Genomic DNA, 23215 nt, shown 5'->3' with positions numbered 1-23215 from the left:
CAGAGAGGTGGGGCTGGAGAGATGTCAGAGCAGCTGTTGGCAGGTGAGGGGGCTGGGACAAAGGCAACGGGAAGGTGAGAAAGTGACGTGAAGGGGACCCAATAGCCCCGAGCTCCAAATGGCCCCGCTCTTTGATGTCAGCTCCTGGCCTTTGGGGTCCTGGCATTGGCCATAACCCAACTCAGGGAAGGAAGAGAGGGTTGGACATGGGAAACATTTTATGTTGTTTGCTGACTTTTGCCAACTTACAGTACAAAGTCAGCAGCCTCATTTCTCATTTAATTAACTCCCGTATTATTAATTTAAATTAAATAATTAATTATGACAAAGCCTTCTGTTTCAATCTGTAACTACTAAAAGTTTACCAGGGACTTTCTTTGAGAGAGAACTGGAGCATTTTAGTATGTGAACCCTTGAGCCTGACATTTATATAGTCGAATCTATCACTTTTTTTTTTTTACCAGAGGCTGCAGAACTAATATTGTAAACCTAATAAACCAACTCAGAGTTCCAGACTAGCATATTATTTGCTAGGATACTAAAATGTTAAGTCTTTCATTTTTTGCCGTTTTCACCCCATCTTAAAACTTTGTATGCTAGGTTTTCCTAGTTACTCTCAAGTGACAGTAAATTATACTTGAAAGGTTTTCTTGATAAAACATTTTAATTGGCTTCTTATGGGAATACATTCCTCATCTCTGTTTTTAAAAACCTTGCTGTTTCTCTAGGGGTGATGATTCCTAACTAGGAGATTTTCTGTTGAGATGAGAAGGAGAGAAAATTAGCAAGTCAGGGAAGTGAAGGTGGAGGTGGGTTTAATTCCCTAATTCAAGTATCCTGGGCAAACCATGGACTGTTTAACACGTGAAAGAAAGCTAGCACTGCTGCTCGAATACCAGTTTGACTTTATTATTTTCCTTTTTGTGTCAATTGTGTATCCTGCACTTTCTCACCGTGCGCCACCCCCCGCCAGTGGACGCTCTCGGTAAGTCGACCATCTTGAACCTCTGGTGGCTGGTCACGGTGTGGTCCTTGCTGTGGGCTTTCCATGGGTGTCCAGACCTATGCTGGTGGCCCAAGTTTTCCTACCAGCTCAGAACAATCAATTGTGCCTACTTAAATTTCTGTAACTTTAAGAAAATTGTGTGTGTGTGTGTGTATGTGTTTCGATCATTTTCTTTCTTTGACGTTTGGCCCTTTAAAGGGTTAGCTTAACATTCTAAGAGCTTTTGTATCCTCATAATTCAGTATTAGACTCATAGAAAGAAGAAATACAGAGTGACTCAAACTCTCCTTTCCACAGGAAATAAATATATTTATACATATATATATATCAATATATATATATGGATGTGTACATTTATATCACCAACAAAATATGTGCAGCTATGCTAGATAACTCCTCAAAATTGATAATCCCCAAATTGGATTTGGTTGTATTAAATTTACAAAATATCTTTAACTTTGTCTCCTCAGGACCACAAAGTTCTTTTCAAAACCAATAATTGATTTAAAAAAAAAAAGAAAAGAACCAAAGTATTTCTTATTTCAGTGGAGTTTTGAAATGTTTCATTTTAAAGGTGTCCGATCTTCAATAATCAGAATGATTCTTCTTGACTGAATGTTGAAGCTCATTCTGTGGGTGATTTTGCTGCTAAACCTTCCAGTTGCTTTTGGAGTCTCGTGGCTGTCCCTCTGTCTCGGAGAGGTCTGTCTGTGAGGCGTCCATGTGGTTTATCTGGCCTGAGTGTGCCCGAGTGTTCTCTGAGCGTTTTCACCGAACAGCCCCAAAGAGGGTTTTGAATTGGATTCTGTCATCTGCAACAAAGCCAGACCGCACAGGTGTCCTTTGACAGGCGGGGCCAGGATGGCCTGCGGTCATTGGGCAACACTGCTCTACCTCACCTTCCCCTCATGGTGACATTGGGCTAGTTGTCCCCGAAACTTTAAATATGATGGTCCTTTCCAGTCCTTTCTGTTGTGGCTATGAAACAGCTTGAACACTTTTTAGTATACCTTTGGAAGGAAGGTAAGACGCAGCCACTTTTTTGCTTGTTGTAATAAAATTCATATCATGTAAACGTCACCATGTTAACTGTTTTCAGGTGTAGATTTCAGTGGCTTTTAGTCCATTCACAGTGTTCTGCAAACCATCACCGCTATCTAATTTCAGAGCGTTTTCATCACCCCCAAAATACTCCCTGCCTTTTATCCCATTCTGCCTACCCCCAGCCCCTGAGAACCACTCATCTGCTTTCTGTCTCTATGGATTTGCCTATTCTAGACGTTTCATATAAAGAGAATTGTACAATATGTGGCCTTTTGAGGACACAAGAGTTTTACTAGATCCTTTGCAGAGAGCCTGGCATGAGTCAGTCTATGGAGTAAATGGGGCATTGTATTTGTTTTAAATGACGGACGGGGGAGGGTCAGGATGAGTGAAGAAACCACACAGCCTTTTGGCTCTGTAACTTAACTTAGATTCTGCACGTCTTCGTCAGGAAAAGTCTCCACAGGCCCCTCTGGTTCTCTCTTGCAGGGGCCGATTCACAGGCCTTAGCCACAGGGACATATAATAAATAGCAGTGAACTTGGGCATAAAGACATAAGGAGGTTCTGTGGTTTGAAGCCCTCGTAAATTGTTTTTTCAAGTTTTAAATTGTTTTTGAGCCTGGACTTGTGTATTTTAACAAAGTTTCATTGGTAGTTAAAATAGTCTGGTTTAACAAGAGAAAAAAAAATATATATCCATGGACCTCTCCTTCGGTCTAGTTAGAAGCGTTTACCTTGAATCCCAGGTCCCTGCATAAGCAATGCCTGGGGGCCTCCACAGGGAACGGTTTGCAGCTCTGTGAAATGGATCCAGCCAGGGTGCACCGCTCCCTCGAGGAACTGAGACTCTCGTGGAAGCAAACCAACTGGTTTAATCGGGTGTGCTCGGTACCGGGATGGGTATGAGCAGAAGCTGTAGCAGTGGGGCAGAGAGGAAGGAACCCAGCTAAGCTTGGGGTGGGAGGGGATAATGAGGAAGGTGGAAAGGGGTCAACAGTGGAGCATGGGGAGATGGGACGTTCATGGTAGAGGGGACAGCATGTGCCTGGACGTGGCTATCACCATTTGGACGGGAGCTCCAAGGGTGGCCATGCGCAGAGGGGTGTGCTGAGGGCAAGTGTGTGTGATGCCCTGAGTCAGCCTTCCAGGGGGCCGTTAGTCCCACCACAGGTGGACAGTACACACGTGAGAACCACAGTGACCTCCACTGCTCAGCCTCAGTGACCTGCCGCCCCCGACCTGCCTCCAGAAGATTCTGTCACTGGGCCCATTTCTGCTCAGACCCCAAACTGGACAAAACTTCTTGCCCCATCATCCTTCCTTTCTTACGAGGCTGCACTGTGCTGAATCCTCTCCACGGCGTGAGCGGTTCACGTGAGCCCTGGCCGCATCAGGCGTGTGCACACATCCCCCCGTCTGTCTCTTCCGTGCTTAAAAACTGCCAGAAATGACTCTCAGAATGCCCAAAACCTGCAGTCAGTGAGAGGATCGTTCTTCCTGCCTCAGTGGTAAAAACTGCGTGTGTCTGAGTCCCTCCAGCCACCCCTCTTTGGTTTTTGAGAGGGATAGTGTGGGAAACCTCCTCCCCAGAGGAAATTCCTACCTAAAAATCCAAAGTCTGCAGGGGCTGGCCCTGTGGCCGACTGGTTAAACTTCCATGTGCTCTGCTTTGGTGGCCTGGGGTTCGCAGATTCGGATCCTGGATGCAGACCTACAGAGCTCTGCTCATCAGCCACGCTGTGGAGGCAACCTTCATACAAAGTAGAGGAAGATTGGCACAAATGTTAGCTCAAGGCGAATCTTCCTCACCAAAAAAAAAAAAGGGATTGGCAATGGATGTTAGGGCAAATCTTCCTCACCAAAAAAATAAAAATAAACAAACCCAAAGTCTGAACTGTTAGTGGGTTGCCTGGCTTTCTTGCCCAGCACAAGGCAGAGGCTCCTTTGCTGTGTTCCTGTGCTGAGTAGGAGAGGCCGAGAAGAAACAGACAGACTGCTCAGAAGGTGGTGTGGCTCATGCAGGGAGACTGTGGGGCGGTGAGCCACGTCTGTCGTGGGTGTGCCTCCACAACTGGTCAGGAATTGCCGTCCTCGTAGGACCTCCTGGGCCGCTGGAGTCAGGATGGAGCTGAGTGGCCCACCCTGTATTGTTTCTGGCAATCTGGGTTTCCAAACTCTGCCCTGGAAGGGAGGTGGCAGTACCTAGAAATCTCTGAATATTTTCCACAGTCTCCTCCCTACGAGTGCTTGTTGGCTGTCTGCAAAGCAACTAGAATAACCGTCCTTCTTAAATGCCATTGTAAGGTGGAGGGAGGGCTGGCCCGGGGCTCCCAGCACGTTCCCCACCCACATTTGCGCTCACTCCCGTGGGCATCCCTGGGGGCAGTTGGCATTCACAGCACCCATACGAATGGTGACAGTGTCCTTCGGACCTAAACGGACAATTGTTCTCTGTTGGAACTCAAGCTGGAAAAGTTCCTCTGAAGTCAGGAGTGGCTCTGAATGTGGACGGCGATGGCTTTGGCCTTGAGACGTGGTGTGTCCCCTTGCAGCCCTGCAATGTTTCTGGGCATTTGGATACAACACTCACCCGGCGGGGAAAATGGTTGAGTCACTGTCTCTCATTCCAACCTTGGGAAAGGCATTATGGGAGTGCACATGCTTAATTATGCAGGAAATAATTGAAAGGGGTGCAAGTCTTACTTGATGGGAGACGGGTGTGAAATGGACAGGGGAGGACTTGTTAATAATGAGTCGGCATTAGAGAGCCACAGCCTGACGTACGTCTGGCCCTGGGAAACCCCAGAGAGAGCAGTCAGATGAGTAAGCGGGGAGAAAGGAGCAGCTGGCCCTGCGAGGCTACACCCAGTGCTGGCAGGCCCAGGGGGAAAAGCGTAACGAAGGGGCGGCCGCACTCCTTCCATCTTGGTGGAAGCAGGAGTGGTACAATTTTGCTTTTTAGACCTCCTCTGGCATTCAGGAAGCTGTCCCTAGCTGAAATGAGTAGAGAAATGGGGATTTAACCCAGGAAGCTCCTGCCAGGGGGTGTTGTGTCTGAGATGAAAGCATGTTGTCCTCGGAGGCCGGGGGTTTCGTTAGCCGTATTTCACTACTGAGAATTCTGGGTAAAAACAGGCCAGACAGATCTACCAGAGGCCCAGAGCTGCGAGCTCCCTTCTGCAGAGCTGGTCTCTGGGAAAGCCTAACCCGACACAGTTCATTGAGTGCCTGCTTGTGACTCTGCTTGCAAATGGCTGATTGCAGGAGCTGAACCGAAGGCCCCGAAATGTCCCTGTGCACAATGAGACTCTTGTCAAGGTGTGGAGCACGTGGCTTTCCTGTGGCTGCATTCAGAAGCTGGGGGAGAGGTACTTAGATGATGGGGGAAGGAGAGCACAGCAGCAGCCCAGTGCTTTTCTCTGTTAATTTTGACCAAATACACAAAGGCAGAGAATTTAAAGGACGGCTTGTTTGCAGTATTGATTCCTTGCACGATAATGGTTTTTATCTACCTGGAGAACACTAAATGGATGGTGCGGTGCATGACTGAGTGGCAGGGCCAGGTGGTGGTCCTCTCTCTCTCTCGAGTTGGAAGCCATTCGAGGTTTTCAGGGCTAATTGATTCACATTTGGTGCCTCTCTTTCATTCATCAACATTCTCCTTGGTGCTGCAGATGAGCCCCCAGAAGCAACAGGTCTTCATTCATTCAGGAAATAGGAGGCCTCTGGGCCTCCCTGTTGGCGGCTAAGGAAGGAAATGTAGTCCCCACCCTCAGGTTGTCCCCAGGATGGCACAGGCATTCATGTCCTAACATCCATTCTCTGACACTGGGTGACTGCCATTTAATTCAGTTGTGATGCTCACTACCCAGAGTTAGTGTAGACTCCACAGGCTAAGGGCTCAGTCCCACAAGACTGCCCCCATTTCAGTCTCCAGCCCCCAGTGGGTGGTCCCCAGGTTACCCACACCTCTGCCCAGTCCACCTCAAATTCAAGGTTTCCTTTGACGTCTCCTGGGTTTGATGATTCTTTAGAATGACTTGCAGAACTCAGGAAAAGCACTTTACAGTTGTGTACCACGTAGTGACGTTTCAGCCAATGACAGACTGCGTGTACAAAGGTGGTCCCATAAGATTAGTACCATATAGCCTGGGTGTGCAGTAGGCTCTACCTCTAGGTCTGCGTAAATACGCTCTGCGATGTTCTCACAATGATGAAATCGCCTTACAACACATTTCTCAGAACGTATCCCCGTCGTTAAGCAACACGTGGCTGTACTTAGCATTACTGGTTTATTGTAAAGGATACAAATGAACACTCAGGTGAAGAGAGACATTGGGTGTCAAGGTGGGGGGGTTGGGGGTGCAGAGCTTCCATGCCCTCTCCAGGTGCACCACCATCCCCACACATCATTGTGTTCACCAACCAGGAAGCTCGCCCTTCGACAGTTTTTATCCAGGCTTCATTGTGTAGCCATGATTGGTTAAATCATTGACTGCTGGTGATTGAATTCAAACCTCAGCCCCTCTCCCCTCCCTACAGGTCAGGGGTCAGGGCTGAAAGTTCCACCCCTCTAATCACATGGTACGTTTTTCTGGCAACCATCTCCCATCCTGAAGCTATCTGTCCAGACTCCTACTCCCCCCCTACTCCCCACAAGAGTCACCTCATTAGCATGACAAAACACTTCTAGGTCAGGAAGTTTTAAGGGTTTTGGAAGTTCTGTGCCAGGCAGGAACTGGAGCAAAGACCAAATGTGTGTCTATATATATATATTTTATCATATCACAGCATTCTAATGTCTTACAGGCAACGTAAGTGATCCGGTTCATTATGAAGGAAATACTGTAGGCATACAGAGGCTGGATTTCCCTTGGGGGAGCTGAAGGTTTTTAGGAGGAGGCGATGCTTAAGCAGACTCTTAGAATTAAGAGTTTTTGTAGAGAAAGGATGGGGTGGGATAAGAAGCGAACGTACATTCCAGGAGGAGGGAGAGTGTGTGTGAAGGCACACAGAAATCAATGTGACTGGAAGCTGGCAGTGGGTTTCGTTTATTTAATATTGACTGGTGCCTCGTGGGATCAGAGCATGTGCTAGATGCTGGGGATGTGGTGGTGGACAGTCCATAGTCATGCCCTCCTGGAGTTGACACGTGAGAATGGCTGCACACAATTAGGAAGTTACTCTCAGAGTTGGATGATTTCTTTAATATTGGGGGAGCGGGGCTGGGTGGTAATGGGGAGGATGCCAACCTGGAGCAGGGGTCGTTAGGGAAGAACCAGTGTTTTCCCTTGCCGAGGGAAGATGGGAGAATGTACTGTATTTCAGGACCTTACAAAGATGTGAGTGGTTCTGCCATCTTCCCTCAGGGACAGGACGAGGCAGAAGTGAGGAAGGACCTAATTATGGCCTTTTTACCACGTTTAAGACTTGACTTTTAGGACTGTGGTGAAGCTCTTGAAGACTTCTTGGCTTCTGGAAAATTCTGCCTTGAATGTGTGTATTTGGATTAAGTAGTGACCCAGCTGGAGACCCAGTTACCAAGTGGCTGTTGTTGTCCAGGCAAGAGATGACAGTGGCCAGGGAAGTGCCACAGGGATGGAGAGAGGTGGGATGGGTTCAAGAGCTGTTCAGGAGAAATGCACGTGAGAGAAGGGGGAGCTGGAGTGGGGATGGCAGGTTTCTGGATCAGGCTGCCGGGTGACGGAAGGTGGAGCATTTCTTTAGCTGTGGAGGAGGCATCGTCTCACTGACCTGAGAATTCTCTGAGACACGACAGGTGGTGAGCCACGGGTCGGTATGGTTGTTCTCTGAGCTGTCTCTTCTTATTCTTTGCTTCGATAAACAGCTGATCAGATTGCTCAGGGACTAGCAAATCTTGATGATGAAACTTTCACCTTTAATGAAAGGATTTATGGGATCTTTTGCGTTTCTGTACATCAAAGAGGACCTGGAACCGAAAGCTCATTTTTAAAAACCCCACTGTGCCCGGCATACTATCCCTGCTGAGGGGTGCCCGGTGTTAGGAGGACAACTTCAGTGACGCTGCTGCTGATGCTGATGGCACCTGACACTTACCAAGTGCTCACCACGTGCTGGGCGTTGTGCTGAACGCATCGTATGGAAGAATTCATTTGGTCTCACAACCACCATGTGAGCTAGGTACTGTTATTCACATCTCACAGATGAGAGGAAACTGAGGCACAGCATGTTGAAAGAATAACAGAAATTGAGTGTGTTTGAAAAATTTTAAGTAAGAAAGCCTCCAGTCTTCTCTGATCAAATCTATCTTTCTTTTGATTTCTGGTTGTTTTCACTTTTGAGAATCACTTAAAAATTGCTGCAGGGTATTAGAGTAGAAGATTTATATCGGGATAATAAGGATAGCCTTCTTTTGGTTGGAAAATTCTAATCTCCAGCGTCACCTTGAATGTCCATTTCTGTATTCATATCCCCTATTTCACTGACTGCAGGATGCCATCATTTGTAAGACGCACCATTATTTTCTGGACCACAAAAAAAGAAAAAAAAAAACTGCCGATTCAACTGTGACACGCCATTGATTGTAAGACATCCTGATTTGTGAGGTGTAAAAACGTGAAAGAGTGGGCACCTTAGAGTGAAATGCAGCATTTGTGTGTGTGTGTCAGAGGCAGATGGAAGTGATTCTCTGGGATTCTAATGGCTTCTCCACATGTCTGTCTCAGGACAAAGAGATGACTTTGGATGCTCTCCTGGCAGCAGTCTTGGCCCCGTGTGTCCTGGGTTGGTTCTTCCTGTTGGAAAGCCCTCTGCCTGAGACTGGTGTCTGGCTTGGGTCAGCCCCGAGGCTCAGGGGTGGGCTGTAGCGTGTTTACGAAGAGGCTGGGAGGTTCCAGATAACGCTAATTACACTTGGCTGGCTTTTTAATCAGGCTGCTACCACGAAGACCATGGAATTCCTTGCAGCTTGTTCCCAGGGTTTCCGTTTGCTGTGCACACGAAGCTACAGAGAATGCGGGCTTCTGAACGAGAAAGACCTGGAGCTGGAGTGCCCAGTCCTAGCTTAGTGGTCCTGTGCAAGACACTTGGCCTACTCTCTGTCAAAAGGGAATATTAATTTCTGCCTTGAACATTAAGGAAAATAAAATGTAAATGTTTGGAAGATGTGAGATTTTCATTTTGTTCCAGAAAGCTTTGTAAACTCTCTCTACTTAATTGAAAAAAAAAAAAAAGTCAAATCCTTTCTCCTTTAGGGATGCTGCTGTGGCTTGTGACATGGTGTCCGTTAACAGTGCTTTGCCCCAGGAGCATTTTCTGTAAAGAGAATAATCCTATGATTGGCCATCGGGGAGGAAAGGGCCCCTGATGGTTGTTTATTAGAATTCTCCAGTATGAATACAACCAAGACCTGGAAACTGGCCGTGGAAAAAAATTCTCAAGACTGAGACGACTTGGATTTTACAGAAAAGGTCACAAGCAGTTCTTTGCTTAGGAATTTTGTTTGGAAAGCCCATTTAAGGCACCCCCGTCCTTCTTTTGGCTGCTTGGCAGTCCTGGAATTCGCTAGTTTTATAGTGTTAGGCCATTTAAGGGCGTGATGGTTGAGGACAATGGGTGAACTCAGGTCAAGTCATTCTATCAGTGCCTCATTCATTTGCAAATATTTGTGTACCTGTCTTCCAGATAAGTGTGCTGAGTGAGAAGGTACAGAACTGAGCAGAAACACTCGCGGTTTCTGCCCTCGTGGGGCTCCTCGATCAGTAGGGGAAACTGACATCAATCAAAGAACTAGAGAAATAAAGATGAAATTAGTACTTAGAGGAATATTGTGAAGGATAATATAAGGAATTTCTGAGATCAAGTAAGAGAGTCCTAATCTGGTGAGAGTTTAAGGAGGGCTTTCCGGAAGGACCTGGACCTGCAGGATGAACAGGCACTAGGCAGGTGGGGAGGAGGGAGCATGTATAGGAGGGTGGGATGGAGAAGGGCCTGTGAGGTGGAGGAAGGGGAGAGAGTGGTCCAAGAATCGTGAGGCTGGGAGTGGCTGGGCTGACCCATGCATACTCTGCAGGGAAGGCCATGTTAAAGACACTGGACTTGTCTTGAAAGCAGTAGGAGCTATTGACAAGAAGTGACAATACTTGCGGGCTGCTCTGGGCAAGCTGGTCCACATGCAGTCAGGGTGACATATTAGGGGCCGCTGCAGCTGTCTGGGTAGGAGACTAAGATGGCCCAGGGAGGTGGCAGTAGCAGAGGTGAAACAACAGGCTGGAGTTGGCCCACGTGGAAGCTGGAATGGCTAGGACCTGTGCTGGGGGAGTCAGCAGTGGCTCTCCTAACACTGCTGACAGGAGTGAAAAGAACGGGCTTTTGTGTATTAAATCAGCACCAATACAGCTCTGAATTGGTGGACCTAAAAAGATTACTGTATCTTAAAGCCAGTGTTTCCAACTGGGACAGGGAATCATTTCTTCCACAGTTGTTTTTTTTTGATAAATAATATGTTGTGTTAGTGAATTTAAGAAATAAACGTTGTGTTTTTTGGTTATGATATATCCTCAGTGGAAATGTACTCAGTATGACTATAATTATAGCAATCTTTACAGATTATACTTATTTTAGAATACTACCATTTGAAAGTCCTTTAATTATACCATAATACATATTTAGAATAACTTTGCTATAATTATAGAATAATTTAAATTTATATTTACCAGATTAGATAACACTTGGTTCCAGTCTCTTTGCTTTCCAATGTAGGTATATTTTTAAGCGTCACTGTTATTAATTATAGATAGACATGTGCCTTGTAACATGTGAAAGGAAGTAAAGATAGACATTTTTCCAATTTCTTTATAGTTATAGGCTGATAGTAAAAGAAATTGCTGCCATAATCAAAGCACATCCAATTGGGTTTGCTCAGGCATTGTGTGTTTTTATCTGTCTCCGATAACTCCCTCCGCCCTCCTCCACTGAGGTTAAGAACCTTCTGACTTGGTCTGCAGTGCTCCGTATTTCATTAGTTAGAACATCCTACATGAGACTGAGAGACTTACAGAAGGCCTCTAGACCAGCCCTAAACCACGCAGCCTCACCCAGCAGGGCCCGAGGTTGGCCTCGCTGTTTGGCAGGATCCAGAAGAAGAGGGAGTGTTGACAGCATTCCAGAACTTCACAGCCAGAGAGCTGGTGTCATGTACACATTTGGTGTATGTGGGTTCAGCTGCGCAAGCGAGCATTTTGAAATAGAGGAAGAGAAAGCACACAGTTTCATAGGGCTGGTGACACCCCAGCCTTGCATCTCAGAGCTCATGTCCGAGGGCAGTGGGTGTCCTCAAGAGGGAGCTCTTGCCCCTCTGGCGAATCCCTGGAGAGAGTGGGAGAAGGATCTTACGGATTTCCTGTCCACTAAAAACTCAGGAAACCTATAGTCCGGTGGCCCGGTTAATGTGTGGGGCTGACTCCCCTGCAGCCTTGCGGAAGAGATTGAAGCAATGGTGGAGGAACTGACAGTGATCCTGAGACACGATGGAAACTAAATGGAGCAGTGGGTGAGTGGGGCACCTTGAAAATGTGCTGGAACTTCTTAAGCAGCAAATCCTTTTGTAATGTAATTGTTGGAGAGAAGCCCTCCGTGGAATTCAGTCCTGCGTGCCGCTGTGCCCACCACACGTGTGTGCTTACTTGACTGGTGAGAGTTATACGTGCAGAGGGTTTACTGTGCTTTACTGCCCATCCGAGGCATTTTCACGGGTGACCTTTGACCACGTAGGACTTTCCCTGTCTGTGCTCACTTAGAACTTAATCCCTGCCTGAGAAGTGGCTTTTCCTTACTAAAATCCTTCGACCTTTTCTGTTGGGATGTCTTGAAGCTTGACCACCTCTTTCTCCAAATTAAGCTTTCTCATCTCTTTGCAAGAGAAAATGTGGAATGTATTCTGACGTTCAAGTCAATTTTCTCTCTTTTTCAAACCAAATGACACACTGCCTTGAAAGTTCTCTATATCATCTTAAGAGGGGTAGACATTAGCTGGCCAGGCGCCTTCCTAGGAGGCAAGTGGAATTCATTCATTCAGCTTGAGGGGGTGGGGCAGAGGAGAATGAGTCCAACATCGAGGGATCTGGCTGTGTGGGCTCTGTCCCAGCTCGCTCATTTTCCCTGAAGGACCCTGAACAAGTCCCTCACCTTCTCTAGACCTTGACTTGGAGAACCCCTCGGGCCACCTCCATCTCTAACATTCTCTGTTTCAAACTATTAGACATTCATTGAGCACTTCCTGTATACACACTTGGCATTGTACTGAGGGCTGGGATGGGAGAGTCCCAGCCCCTGTCTTGCAGGAGTTTAGAAATTCTCTCTCTGGTTCGACTGATCGGTGAAGCCCCTGCATGAGGAGCCCAGTGTGGAAACTTGCAAGCTGGGTTTCCTGGTGGGTCACCTTCTTGTCCACACCTACAGATCAGATTTGCAATAATCAGTCCCTCTGACACAGTGACTGCCCATGTTTATCTTCTAATGCAGCAAAAAACTTCTGTAAAGGGCCAGGTTGTAAGTATTTTGAGTCTCAGGGCCATATAGTCGGTGTTACAACAGCTTTCCTCTGCACTTTTAGCAGGAGCAGGTATAGATAATATGTAAACAAGTGGGCGTGGCTGTGTTCTAATAAAACTTTATTTATAAAGACAGTTTGCCGACCAAGTCCTAGAGGAGTTTGAAAGGGTAACACCCTGTCTTAAACTCTAGAAATGGTTGCCTCCATGTAACTGGGGTCTGTGGACATGGCCAGGTAGATAACCAAACGTGGGCCAGGCTCCGCATTGACTCTACATTCAGTTTTTTGCCAGCAGAGACCTTACTGGGCATGTTTTGCAGGAAGAGCATTAAGAACCCTCCACTAGGGAGTTAAATGAACTGCCGAGGATTCCCAGGGGCCGCCCAGAGCCAGGAGAGCTGCTACTCGCCTCCTTTGTCTTAACGGACAGGAACTTCAGTCCAAACAGAGGCTCTTTGATTGAGCTTGCCTTGCAGAGCCAGCCTATGCCCCTTTTTGGAAACATCCATAGGCTGTCACCTTGTTCATCCCTTAGCCTCTTCAGAATGTTCTAAAGGGAAGGAATACTGTCTGGCTGCCATGTCCTGGGGTTTATTGGCGGAAGGCTCTGCGGGGTTGCACAAGGCAAGAAGGCAAGACATGAGGAGTCAGCCTGGAAAACTTCCCTTGTCGTGAATAAACCAGGATCAATGTGCCCTTCTGGCACTGGAAATTGGAAATGGCTAGTCCTGGAAAAACAATTGCCTTAAATCTTTTCTGGGTATAAATAAATACTTTTTTTAAGTGCTGGAAAATTGTGGTTTCCACTCAAGCAAGGACCCGAGGGAAGAGGGGCGTTTGTTCAAGAAGCTGGTGTTTCAGCAAGCCACGCTTGGGGCTCTTTGTTTTGTTTCCAGGGAGAGGTGACATCCAGCCTCAGTTGGACAGCGCTCTCCAAGACGTCAACGATAAATATCTCTTGTTGGAAGAAACCGAAAAACAGGCAGTCCGCAAGGCTTTGATTGAAGAACGTGGCCGATTCTGCACTTTCATCTCGATGCTGCGGCCAGTGATTGTAAGTTGGTGGAAAGCTCCAGAAGGCTTGAACTGGTAGTTTGGAGGAGATTCTCTTTGTTTATCCATCCTTCATTGAGTCATTGGGAATCGGCTGTGTGTCAGGAGTCATGATGGTGGAATCAGTTCTGTAGACCAGTGATTCTCTGCAAGCTGTAGATGGCTGCATGGCCCACTCCTTGTTCACAGTTCTTTGCACTGGTTGTTCCACTAGCAGAGTGCTTCTCAGAATGTGGTCCCCAGGCCAGCAGCATCATCTGGGAACTGTTAGAAATGCAAATTCTCGAGCCCAATCCAGACCTACTGAATCCACAACTTTGGGGGTGGGGACCCAGTCATCTGTGTTTTAAACAAGCCTTTCAGGTGATTTTGAGACCCACTGGCCAAGCTGAATACCTAGTGACCATGTTATTAATATGAGAAGAGCCTCAGTAAATTAATTCAGACTTATTTTTTAGTAAATCATTTGCATACCATAATTGAGAAGTTCTGCTGTAGCCATTCTTGAAGCCGATAGGAAGACACTGGCTCACTTCCCTCAGTCCTGGCAAAATACCCAAATATGAGTAGTTTCCTGAGCATAGACCTTTTCCATGGATCATTCTTGCCTGGGCCCACAGTCCCAGCTTGGCACTTCGGTAAAGTGAACGACTGTTTCTTCCGTAGTCCCCTGTTCCTGCCTCACTTGCCATTGATTAAGTTGGTGGAAAAAACAAGAAAGAAGGAGGCAGTTAACCTCTATTGAATACACGTGCTATCACAAAGACCTATCAGATCTGGACCAAAATATCTCCTCATTGTGTCATCCACTAAAGCCAAGGGACTTCAGAGGAGGGCCTCAGCCCGTGGGGACGGGATGAGGAGGCTGTGCTGCAAAATCCTGCGAGAATACACAGGCAGACCCTCCGAGCAGGCTGCTAGCCTCCAGACACTTTGAGGAAGGCCCATGTGTTTGCTTTGGCTTTTTCACCACTGTCTGGGACACACCAGTCACTCTATGATTATGGAAGATTTCTTTTTCCTTTCCATTTCCCAAAAGAAAGGGCCAGTAGTGCCTTCAACAAAGATGTATGAATGCCTGGGTACCTTTTCTGAAAAGTTGAAAGGATTAGACAGTGAGCCTCATATAAACAGTAGGACCAAGATGGTGAAGTGAGTCAGTCATGATGATAACATGTGAATTACTTTCCTTCAGGAGGAAGAAATCTCCATGCTGGGGGAAATAACTCACCTTCAGACCATATCAGAAGATCTGAAAAGCCTGACCATGGACCCTCATAAGCTGCCCTCCTCAAGTGAACAGGTAGGGTTGTGGGTTAAGCACTTAGGAGAGCAAACCAAAGAGAGAAAGGTTCAAGGTCCTCAGGGTTCCTTGGGGCATCATCCCATTTAAAATCATATCCGTGTTTCACATTGGGATACACAGTAATCATCATCACTAATAATCACTAGTAGGGTACCTACTGTGTGCCAGGTGCTTTCTAAGCTCTTTATATAGACTCCCTCAGCTGGTCTTCACTGTTATCCCCATTTGTTAGAGGTGGAGCTTGAGGCACTGAGAGGTGGAGCCACTTAACTGGGTTCACCTAGCTGTTTACTGGTAGAACTGGGGTTTAAGCCACGCTGTCCATTTCCATAGCCCATGCTCTTAAGCACTATGTTCATCTACGCTCTAGAAATAAACTCTCCTAGGATTACGACAGTGCTGTGTCTTGGTCATCAATGTAAACCATTCTCACTGAATTTCTCTCATGCTAATTAAGTAATGCATGAGGATCTCTCTTATGGAAAAGATGACATTTTTTCTGCTTGTTCATTTGGTTCATGTGACGTTAACACTAGATCAAGTGGGAAAAGACATATTTGGGGAAACAGTGATGAATCACATGCTGGCTTTTGCCCTTTGTATAAAATTGTTATCACCTGCTTTGGAGAGCCAAATTTGAGAGCTTTTATTTTCCATCCTATGAAATTGCTTTTATGAGACCACAGTGTGCATGCTTTCACTCAATACATAGATGTCTACTGAGCACCACTATGTGAACGAAAGATGCACTCAAATAGCTCTTTGTCAGTCAAGTAAGGGAGACTGACGTAGAGGTAATTGTGAAAGAATTGGTTTGCTCTTGATTCTGTCAGGTTTTAAAATATCTAGTGCTGGTCAGATAGGGCACAAGTGATCACTGACTATCAAGTGGTTAAAATGCAAGATCAACAAATCCTGAATCCAGTACTGTCTTTGTAGTGCTATAAGATGAAAATCCTGTAAACTCTAGCCTCGGGTGTAAGTGGCTCTTGTAGATTGTTAATCTGTCTTTCTCTCACTTTCTTTTTTGACTGATATTTCATGGTTTCTCCCCCTGTCCCCAATGAATTATATTTTCCCCTGTCTCAGAAAAAAGATTAAGCCACTCATGAATTAATAGTCTGGTTCTTTAATTTAAAAAATAAAAAAAAAACCTTTAACAACAATTTTTTCTTTAATCCTTACCCCTCGGTGATGGCTGAATTTTGATGTTATGATGGGTTTTAAGAGTTGATAGGTATTGTTTCCCTTCTCAGCACTTTGCTCACCCACCTGGCTCTGTCCCTCTAGGTGATTTTGGACTTGAAAGGTTCTGATTACAGTTGGTCATACCAGACGCCACCCTCGTCTCCCAGCACCACCATGTCCCGCAAATCAAGTGTCTGCAGGTAAGTCTGCGGGCTCCGCGCCTGCTTTCAGCACAGGCCGTTTTTCTTTGTGGCAGTGTGAGCAATAGAGCCCGTCTTTCCTTCTTAGAATGGCTCATTTTCAACAGGAAATGGTGACATGATCAGTTGAAAGAATTCCGTAATGATTTTGGTCTCACTCTTTAGTCTCTGGATTAGTTTTGGATCAGAAGGAAAACCCCCCTGGCCCTTAGACTAGTAGACTGGAGCTTGCTCTCTCTCCATTGCATGTTGTAGGGATTTTCCCATTTTATGAATTCGCAGTTGATTTTCCTGTTCAGCAGAGTGAAAACCATAAGGACTGAAAAAGGGTGAACAGAGGTTGATTCTTCACAGACTGATATGGCCGTTGCCAGAACAAATGAAAGAAGTTACAGTGGCTTATGCCCTCATTTCCCTCCAAATTTTTGTCTCAAGGTTTCATAAAGTAAATAGAATTCTTGCTCTTGTTAATCACTACTACCACCTGCACCCCCACCGCTCTGTTTAGTACTACTGTTACCTGTTAACACACAGTTAGAATCAATTGGAATAGTTCTGCCATGTGCAAGGCTGTTCTAGGAGTTTTCTAATGGAAGGCCATACTTGGCTTGCTGACTGCGAAGTTGGTTCTCCTCTTCTTGAAAGATGGAGACATCATCGTGCGTCACTTGGCTTTCTTGGTCCACTCAACCTGCTCATCATTTTCTTTGACTTTTCAAAGCCAAATGAATTTCCACTTCCTGTGAATTAGCATTGAGAGTAAAGAGCAGGATGGATCTGCCGAACCTTTGTATGGTGATGTCTCTGTACACGCTTGTGTGTGTTTCATTTCATACTCGAGCTTGCACAATACATGCTCAGCAGGAAGTTCAGGCTTCAGAGGCTGCATCCTGATATTTGCAACCTGAAAACATTGGTTGGTTTCTGGCTTTTTTGGTAACCAAAAAACTTAGCTCATTATTATAAAACAAAACTGTGTATCTTTTTTTTCTTATGGTTTTAGTTTCAATAGAAAACCATGTTGCACTGACGACATCAGCCATGAGCTTGCTGGGGTGGAGTTACAGTGAGCTTCACTATGGGTCCCCATATACCCTCTTTTGGCTGATTGGGAGGGAAAGCAAAATTGATGATAATTATCCACAGGAGCCGAGATTTCCTCCAGCGCACTCCCCTGCATCTGTCAGGACATTCACACGAAGTAATTCTCGTGTACAGCAGTCACAAAGCCCTTGACTACCTTACTGGCTGTCAGGGTCTGTAAAATTTGACAAGATTCTCTTGCAGGGTTAGGAGCAGAAACCACAAACTTTCTAATCCCAGGCTGGGTTGTTTATGTCACCCCCTCAGATGCTTCTACAACTGTCCTTTATGTCAGCTTTGCTTGTTTGGACCATGGCACTTGGTTCAGTTTTCTAGTTTTCATTATCTGAGTTATTATACAGAGTGCAGAGCGTATTTCTTGTGACTGGAAAAGGAGTGCAGACGGAACACCCTGAGGGTGCATGTCGTTTTTCGACATTCTGTTTACTGTTTATTCTCGGAAGCAAACAGCTTAGCACTGATTGCCTTTAGTTGCTGAAAGCTGCCTGCCTCTTGCCAGGTGTGCTCTTAACGCCAGGCTCGCAGATATTTTAACAGAGAAACGCCTGTGATCAGGATAAAACCATTCATTAAAGCATCAGTGTTGTTAATAAAAGGTAAAACACGTTGATACAAACGCACTGAGATCATTTGCTGACGTTCTCTCCGGTGGTCTTGAACCAGGCTCGCCGAGGGTGAAATCGCCTTGAGAAGTCCATTGATGCCTGCATCCCCAAAGCGGTGGTGGGCTGGGTTGACCTTGGTCTCCTGGACCCAGGTGGTCCATCTAAGGAGACACTTGCATGTTCCATCCAGGGCATGCTGAAGCCTTCATGGTTTTTGCTGCCGCGTCATGGTGTCTGCAGGCAGATGAGCAGAGGAGACCAGTTCCATCTCTTTTCATGGCACAGATGTCAGGTTCCCAAGCTTTGGTAGTAGATGACATGGCAGAATTGGGTAGCATTTGACTCCTTATGATCACAGGCCTCCATCCTAAGAATGCTTCAGTGCCCTGTCAGAGAATTGATTCCTGGCGGCTGGATTTTTACCCCTTGCTCACATGAAAAAGCCTTTTGTTTACTAGCTTAATGATTTGGTGTTTTGAAAACATGTCTTACTGTTTGCATGGCTTCTTGGGGGCAAAGCTGATTACATCCTGTTGTTCTTCTCCCTCCTGCGCCCCCCCCCCCCGTTCTCTGTCCCCCTCCTTCCTCTTACCCCTCCTTCTTTACCCTCCCTGCCTGCCCCACCTCTGCTTGCCCCCCGCAGCAGCCTGAACAGCGTCAACAGCAGCGACTCCCGGTCCAGCGGCTCCCACTCACATTCTCCCAGCTCCCACTACCGCTACCGCAGCTCCAACCTGGCCCAGCAGGCGCCCGTGCGGCTGTCCAGCGTGTCCTCCCATGACTCAGGGTTCATATCCCAGGACGCCTTCCAGTCCAAGTCGCCGTCCCCAATGCCGCCAGAGGCCCCCAACCAGGTAAGGGTGCCCTTGGCTCCAGGAGCTGCCATCACACCTGCTGCCCAGACCACCATCAATGGCTAGAACCAAAGAAGGACCTTGGCTTAGACAGACCCCTGTCAGAAACCTCTGGTTTAATTTCTCATCTTTAGATGTGTTGTTGCCCAAAAGGGAGAGATACTGTAAGTTGGGTTTGGAGCCAGTCTCCAGGCTGGTGACGGGCGAGTCACCATGTTGATATGGGGAGTTCTCTCTGGCATCCCTGTGAGTGTCCAGCTTTGCACCATCTTTAATGGCGTTTGCACAGTGGTGACACTTCCTACCCCCGCATCTCTGGTTCCCTCTGAATGACGGAGATTGTTTTGGACAGCACCTTGGAACCCTTCCTGGGCGCTCTCAGGTTCCTTTTATCAGTTTGCATTGAGAATGAGAATGAATCATCGGAGCCCCTGCAGATCATTCTGTTTGCATTTTGCTTCTGGGACAAGTTGAATGTTTTCAACCACAGTTGGGTTAGGCGGCACTAGACCCAGCCCTGCCCAGTGGTTCTAGCCGGAGTAGAAGGCAGGCGCTGGGCGGGGCAGTGGACAACCTTCTCCTGCTGTCCTCTGTCCTCTCTTAGTGCCGGTCTCACTTAGTAAGCAACACAACATAGAGACACCAGGAGACATGAACATCCAGGCTGCCCCACAGTGCCATCTGCTGGGGAACCAGCCCATGGTGTACATTTGATGCTGAACACAGCCTTTGGTCCAAGATCTTTGGACTGAGAAGATCGTGTGATTGTCTTATTTATCCCAGGTATCCATTGCCTAACAGTCACTGAGTATCTGCTGTGTGCCAGGGACTGTCCCAGGGCCTCCTGTGTATGTTATCTGTGTCATCCTTCCAACAACCATGTAGAGTATTGTTATCCCTAATTTTGTTGCAGAAACAGCGGCTCAGAAATGTAAGTGACTTGCCCAAGTTGCACAATTATGTGACTTGCAGGTCGGGGACCTGGGACAAGGGCATCTGGTCCAGAGCCCTTTCTGCTCCACTCCAGCTATGAGGTGCCCCTGGGAGACTGTTTTGGGGAGCACTTCACATAAAGGACGCAGCTGAGGTGTTTTGGGGACCTAAGCCAGGAGGTTACTCACCCAACGTGTCTGATGTTGGTGAGCCCAGAGCTTCTCGCCTCAGTGTCTCCTTTGCCATTTGTCAGCCGTCCTGGGGGACTGGCCTTTCTCTGTCTTCCTGGGACAGAGTCTCGATTTCAAATGGAAACGCTCTGGGCCGAGCGCTGCGGCTTTAAGTTCCTTTGTGCTTGCCCCAGCTCGGTGCTTTGGCTTGGTCTCTAAGGTGTCACCCGCCTGTCCCCCGTCTTTCCCCTGCCAGGAGCAGCACTGAACCACACCTGTGTGTCTCGCAAGCAGAGAGTGTGAATGGTTGAAAGGAAAGCAGGAACTTGCAATTCTTCAAAGGCTGTTCTTATGTGCAGTGTATTTCTGTGTGTGTTTTTAATCAACTGACAAACTAACATCGGAGTGTGCACTGACACGCCTTTCTAAAAAAAAAGAGGCCCTGAGCTTCTCTGCCTTCCAGTCAGGGACAGTGTGTGGATCAGACTGAGGCCAGGGCTCCTGCCTCAAGGACCGCTGAGGGGCACAGAAGGTGGCCTGTTGGGACTTACTTCAATCTGAAAGCCAGTGCCCGAGATGTGCTTGGCTAGCAACTCTAGTGTAGTTTTAATAAGTTCAAGGATGCTGCAAAATTTAATAGTTCTATTTCTAGAAAAAAGCATTACAGCTGCTTGTGATTAGAAGGTCGAGGGGAAATTTAAGCAAATTGTACAAATCACATAGGCCAGAGTATACAATCTCCTGAAGGCAGTAATATTACCTTTATTTAGGGTGAGGGAAAGGAACTCACACCTATAAGGGGAAAATCCCTTCATCTTTCCACTCAGGTACACGGGGCTAAATGCTGCCGGGGGACGGAATTTGTTAAGAATTCTCCCATTTTCCTCCATCTGCTCTCTTGAAATGATGTCCTCACCCACGTGTGCCCCAGAGCAGGACCCTCTTTGTGTGAGGGTCTTGTCCCAGGGCTGCGCATTCTGTCAAGGCAAGAGGTTCTTTAGAAAAAAATGAGGTGTCAAGAGAGATAGGAACCTGCAGTCTCGGGCTGGTTTGCTGGTTCTTTTTTCAAGTTGAACGTACTTACGTCAACAACTTTTATTTACACTTGATTGAGCACTATGTAAATAGATACACATAGCCATATAAAATCTCATTTTCTCTTCATCTGTTAGATATTATTGATCCCTATTCTAAAGATGAAAAAAATTGAGGTTTAGAGAGATTAAGCCTGCAGTGCCTTGACTGAGAAGTGGCAGAAACGTAACTTGAATCCAAGCCTTTGAACGTCAAGTCCTGGACTGCTCGGCAGACACCGAGCTTGGGGAGCAGCGGGGCGTCCACTGTGTAGCCTGTCCTCGCTGTGGCTCCACGGAGCGTGTGCATGGGGAGTGTCTTTTTGGTTCCTTGCCCCTGCGGGATGGGAAAGCTACAGCTCTGTTCCTTTGCGGGAGACCTTTCTTTCTTTGGCGGGTGAAAGGGATGGACAGAGCCACATGGCCTCCTGGACAGTGGATACCAGAGGACTTCTGGGGGAATGATAGTAGAGCCCAGCAGGGCTGGACTTCTTTAAACAAACGAGATGAGCCAGAGATGGCAGTTAACAGTGAAGAAAACTTTACGCTAATATCTGGATGGGCCCAAAGCACTACCCCAGGGGACCCAGTTTACATGGAAGAGATGGTCCTTGTCACTCATCCATTCAGGAATCTTGAGCACCTGCCGTGTGCCAGTCTGGGACTAGCAAGTTGAGATGTGATGGTGAGCAGCTAGTCCCTGGCTCAGCCACGTCAGGAGCCTGAGCTGGGAGCACGCGCCCTGGCTGACACTGGGAGACCAGTGGGGACTGGAGAGTTAATAAAGAGATGTTTTCCCGTCAGACCTCCTTCCTGTAACGTCTCTCCGGATGCTTCAAAATTCCCTATGATGGCCACTGGAAACATTACACTAACCACAGGGCATCACGGCCCCAAACCTCAAAATCACTCCCCAGGCAGAGACACCTAAAATTGTGTTTTGTGAAGCTGCAGCTTCAGAGCTGGAAACCACCCCTCAGGGATGCGGAGGCTGCATGTGACAGGGACTGTCCAGGAAGTGGAGCCATTCTAGGCAGACAGGGAGCAAAAAGCCCAAGCGGGGGGCCGTCCTCATGCAATAACTAATGCCTGTGCACCTGAGTTGTGTAAAAGGCGGGGCTCCTTCGGGACCTGGGCTTGTGGCCTTGGAAGGAATGCCCAGGGAGTTCCAACCTTGACCAGACTCTCCGTGCCGGGCACACAGCCATGCACTAGACACACACTAGACACACGCGAGTCAGGGTCCTGGGCGCTTACCGTCTGGTGGGAGCTCGCCGGTCTCACGCTTCTTTTCAGGATCTTGAAAGCCTCTGTGTGGGTGCAGCTTTGGGGGAAGAAATAACTCTAACCCTCTGCTTCTCTCATCCTTCCCTCTTCTGTGTATGTCTGTCTCTGTCTGCGTGCCCTTCTCCCATCCCGCCCCCTTCTTTTGTTTTTTATTTGCGGTTATTTTTTGGCGGCCTGTGGTCTGCATTCTGTCGGTCCCTCCTGTGGTCCATCCCCTGCTGCAGAACTCGTCCAGCTCGGCCTCCTCCGAAGCCTCCGAAACCTGCCAGTCAGTGAGCGAGTGCAGCTCGCCCACCTCAGTCAGCTCAGGCTCCACCATGGGCGCCTGGGCTTCCGCAGAGAAGGTGACCGCGGGGGTCCCAGCCACGGCCCCTCCCTCCCCCCCTCCTGCCTGATGCTCACCGGTGCAGCTGCAGGAACCTGGAAACTCAAAATCTACACCAGCAGCAGCCCCTCTGGGGGACAGGGAGGGACAGGACTGAGGGCCTTCTCTTGAATGGGTGCCTGGCTCCTGAGCTACGACCGTGCGGTTGTCCCGAGGGAGAGGAAGGGGTATGGGGAACCCAGAGGTGTGAAGCCTGCTTCCCAGAACAGTGTCATGTGTGCTCATCCATCTCCCCACTTCCCTCCCAAGCACCCCACCTACCATAGCCTCCTTGTTACCATCCCCTCGGACATGACATTTCTCTGCGTCAGAGGCTGTGTACTTTTCTACCTTTTAATTTGCAACCCCTCCGCCTTTACCCCAGTTTGGAATCTGCTCCTGAACAGTGTGATGATTTTGGAAACCTAGAATGCACAGATTCAGTTGAAGATGCTTTAAAATTCTTAAATTTGCATAATGAGATGAGCCGAT

At 47.5% G+C, this 23215-nt stretch overlaps 1 protein-coding gene across 12 annotated transcripts in view; it reads left to right on the top strand.

The window, feature by feature from the left end:
* Positions 1 to 23215, top strand: part of MTSS1 (MTSS I-BAR domain containing 1) — a 160887-nt gene that overhangs the window by 130839 nt on the left and 6833 nt on the right. For 4 of the 12 annotated variants that reach the window (XM_070481561.1, XM_014854027.3, XM_014854024.3 and 1 more), the window contains exons 7-11: positions 974 to 985; positions 13483 to 13640; positions 14835 to 14942; positions 16236 to 16333; positions 18686 to 18896. In XM_070481561.1, the coding sequence (XP_070337662.1) occupies positions 974 to 985; positions 13483 to 13640; positions 14835 to 14942; positions 16236 to 16333; positions 18686 to 18896 (587 nt within the window). Of the gene's footprint in view, positions 1 to 973; positions 986 to 13482; positions 13641 to 14834; positions 14943 to 16235; positions 16334 to 18685; positions 18897 to 22583; positions 22704 to 23215 lie in introns of all 12 variants that reach the window. The other 8 variants (XM_070481562.1, XM_014854028.3, XM_014854025.3 and 5 more) reach the window with 3 other exon arrangements.

Source organism: Equus asinus, chromosome 12 (genome assembly GCF_041296235.1).
Source record: "Equus asinus isolate D_3611 breed Donkey chromosome 12, EquAss-T2T_v2, whole genome shotgun sequence".
Taxonomy (NCBI): Eukaryota; Metazoa; Chordata; class Mammalia; order Perissodactyla; family Equidae; genus Equus; species Equus asinus.
This window is presented reverse-complemented; position numbering and strand designations above follow the sequence as displayed.